Source organism: Rhipicephalus sanguineus, chromosome 7 (genome assembly GCF_013339695.2).
Source record: "Rhipicephalus sanguineus isolate Rsan-2018 chromosome 7, BIME_Rsan_1.4, whole genome shotgun sequence".
Classification (NCBI taxonomy): Eukaryota; Metazoa; Arthropoda; class Arachnida; order Ixodida; family Ixodidae; genus Rhipicephalus; species Rhipicephalus sanguineus.
In genome coordinates, this window is record NC_051182.1 from 75,348,461 (window position 1) to 75,350,671 (window position 2,211).

At 46.1% G+C, this 2,211-nt stretch overlaps 1 protein-coding gene across 1 annotated transcript; it reads right to left on the bottom strand.

Moving 5' to 3' along the window:
• Positions 1-432: 432 nt before the first annotated feature.
• On the bottom strand, positions 433-1,809 carry LOC119398774 (uncharacterized). The gene is made up of 2 exons (XM_037665591.2): positions 1,713-1,809; positions 433-1,587 (listed from the first exon to the last, which is right to left on the bottom strand). Exon 2 carries the CDS (start codon positions 1,381-1,383, stop codon positions 433-435), a length of 951 nt encoding a protein of 316 aa, XP_037521519.2. The 5' UTR covers positions 1,384-1,587; positions 1,713-1,809.
• Positions 1,810-2,211: the final 402 nt, after the last annotated feature.

The following is a 2,211-nucleotide window of genomic DNA, read 5'->3' on the forward strand; positions in this document are numbered from 1 at the left end:
GTGCTGTAATAGTTGAAAGGTTGAAAATCTTCAGGGCGAGGTTGGCATTCTGGCGCTCCAAGTTGTATGGATTTAATGCTTTTAAAGATAATGTGGGCGCCAACCGCAAGAGCTCATTGCTTTCCTCTTCATGTGCCTTCCTCAAAGTGCCAAATGATGCTGTTAAACACTTGTCCATCACTGGAAAGTTCAGTTATGTCGGAAAAAAACATGCAAGTCCCAGGATTACGTTGATTAAGCCAGTTGTTACGGATACACTTCAGAATGTGAACACTGTCCAAAACAAAGAACAAAGGTCTTGAAGGATCAGATGGGTGTGCATAGACAATATTAAATTTGGGGGGATCAGAAAAAAAAGACATTGCTTTGCGGTTAATGGAATTATTGTCAGAAATAACTGCGATCACCCGAAGTCCAGCATCTTCTAGCTCTTTAATGAGGCGCCTGATAAAGCAGTGCAAGTCCTTCGCCTCGAGTTTTGCAACAGGTAGAATATGCACAACATCTGTTGGATGACAGAAGGCTCTGAATCATGAAGACGTATGCTGTCCTTGCAGCAATGTTGCTGTTCGTAGCTGCACCTGTGACAAAACCACCTTTATATTCGAAGTAGGACTGTAAATGTATCTCGTCTATCATGAGCGTTACAGTCCGTTCATGGTCCTTGAGTGCTAATGCCATTTTTTTGGCATACGACAAGTACAAATCATCTTGTTGCTCCAAAGAAGGACTAATGCTGTATGTGGCACAAACACGCCTAATAGTGTTTGGATGAGGAAGCCTCAACTTCGATGTACTTCGCATGAACTTGTAAGCGTGTGGCGATATTGTGAACATAATACTGGCGAACACAAGTAAGTCCGCTGGATACGTCGCTCCATTGGTCAAAACAATCTCAACTTGCTGCCTCAGAAACTTCATCACTTCTGCCTGCCAGTCAGACGGAAACTGTAATGATGACAGTTCTTCTAAGTGTGCCAACATACGTCGCAAAAGAAGCTCAACACTTGCCTCATCATTTTTGGAGCATTTTACAATTTCCTCAACGCGGTCAAGTGTATCACCAAGTTGTCTAATGTCCGAAATTGAAACAGGGAACACAACGGTGCCTACCTTTTCAATCCGTGTCTCTCCAAAGTATACTTTGAGACAGAGGTCGGCACATACAACTATAGCACAACGCACTACCGGCGCATCTTGAGGCACAAAGTTCAAGAACCACACACTGTCTTTCACGATCACCTTGCTCCAGAAGTCTCCCACCAAAAGCTTGTCCGTGTGACACAAGAGGTCCTCGAGAGAGGAGATGGCGTTGCTCTGCTCTTCCTCTTGTTGAGTGATGAGTGACTCTTGCAATGCATCTTGCAGCGCTTTGGCCTCCATACGAGCCCGTTTTTCTTCTGGGCCTTCGCGGGCTGCACTTTTGTCTTGAGAAAGATACGTGGGGCAGCCAGGGAAAATGCTTGGAACAGTTCCCGGCTTTAGACGCCTGAGTTTAAGCGGAACTTCAATCACTTTGCCAGTGACCGTGTCCGTGTAGCTCGTCGAGGTGACGAAGTCACTCGGGTGAAAGTGCTTTTCGCAGAGCTGGAATCAGATAGAACGTTACATGTAAATTAACGACAGAAATACCGAGCAGTCCCCACAATTATGGGACCGCAAAAGCAAATATGAGAGCAACGTGAAAGGAAAGAAAAGGCAGACTTCCTTACCACTGTGTACTTTGATGGCGCAAAATCCTTACGCGGCACGGCGCGCGTCCACGCTGTTCTTTCAGCGGCGCCGACGGGGAACCTGTAGACGCGAACGGTGGGTTCTCCAGCATAATTAGATTTGCAATTGGGCGCACAACAACAGCCAGGCATACTGCTTGGTAGTTAATGCATGCCGTGGCAGCAATACTATACTGAGTTGCGTGACAGTGACAGCTCGTTTGCGACCGCCACTAAAACAACGTGGTTTGAGCACAATGTGGCCAGAGCACAGCACACACTTTCCGCTACAAACAGAACTTTGAAGTTTTGAAGGCTGAAATGCAGCGCCTTTTGTAACATACATCATGCACAACGGTAGTAATCAAGCCATGTAGCAAGAAAAAAAAATTTTTTAGCGAACAATGAGACTACCGGGGCAAGTTTTTGTCAACTTGGTTCCTGAAAAAAGCTGCCGCAGTCGTGCTCGAGCATGCGATTGGCCCCGCATTAGTTCACA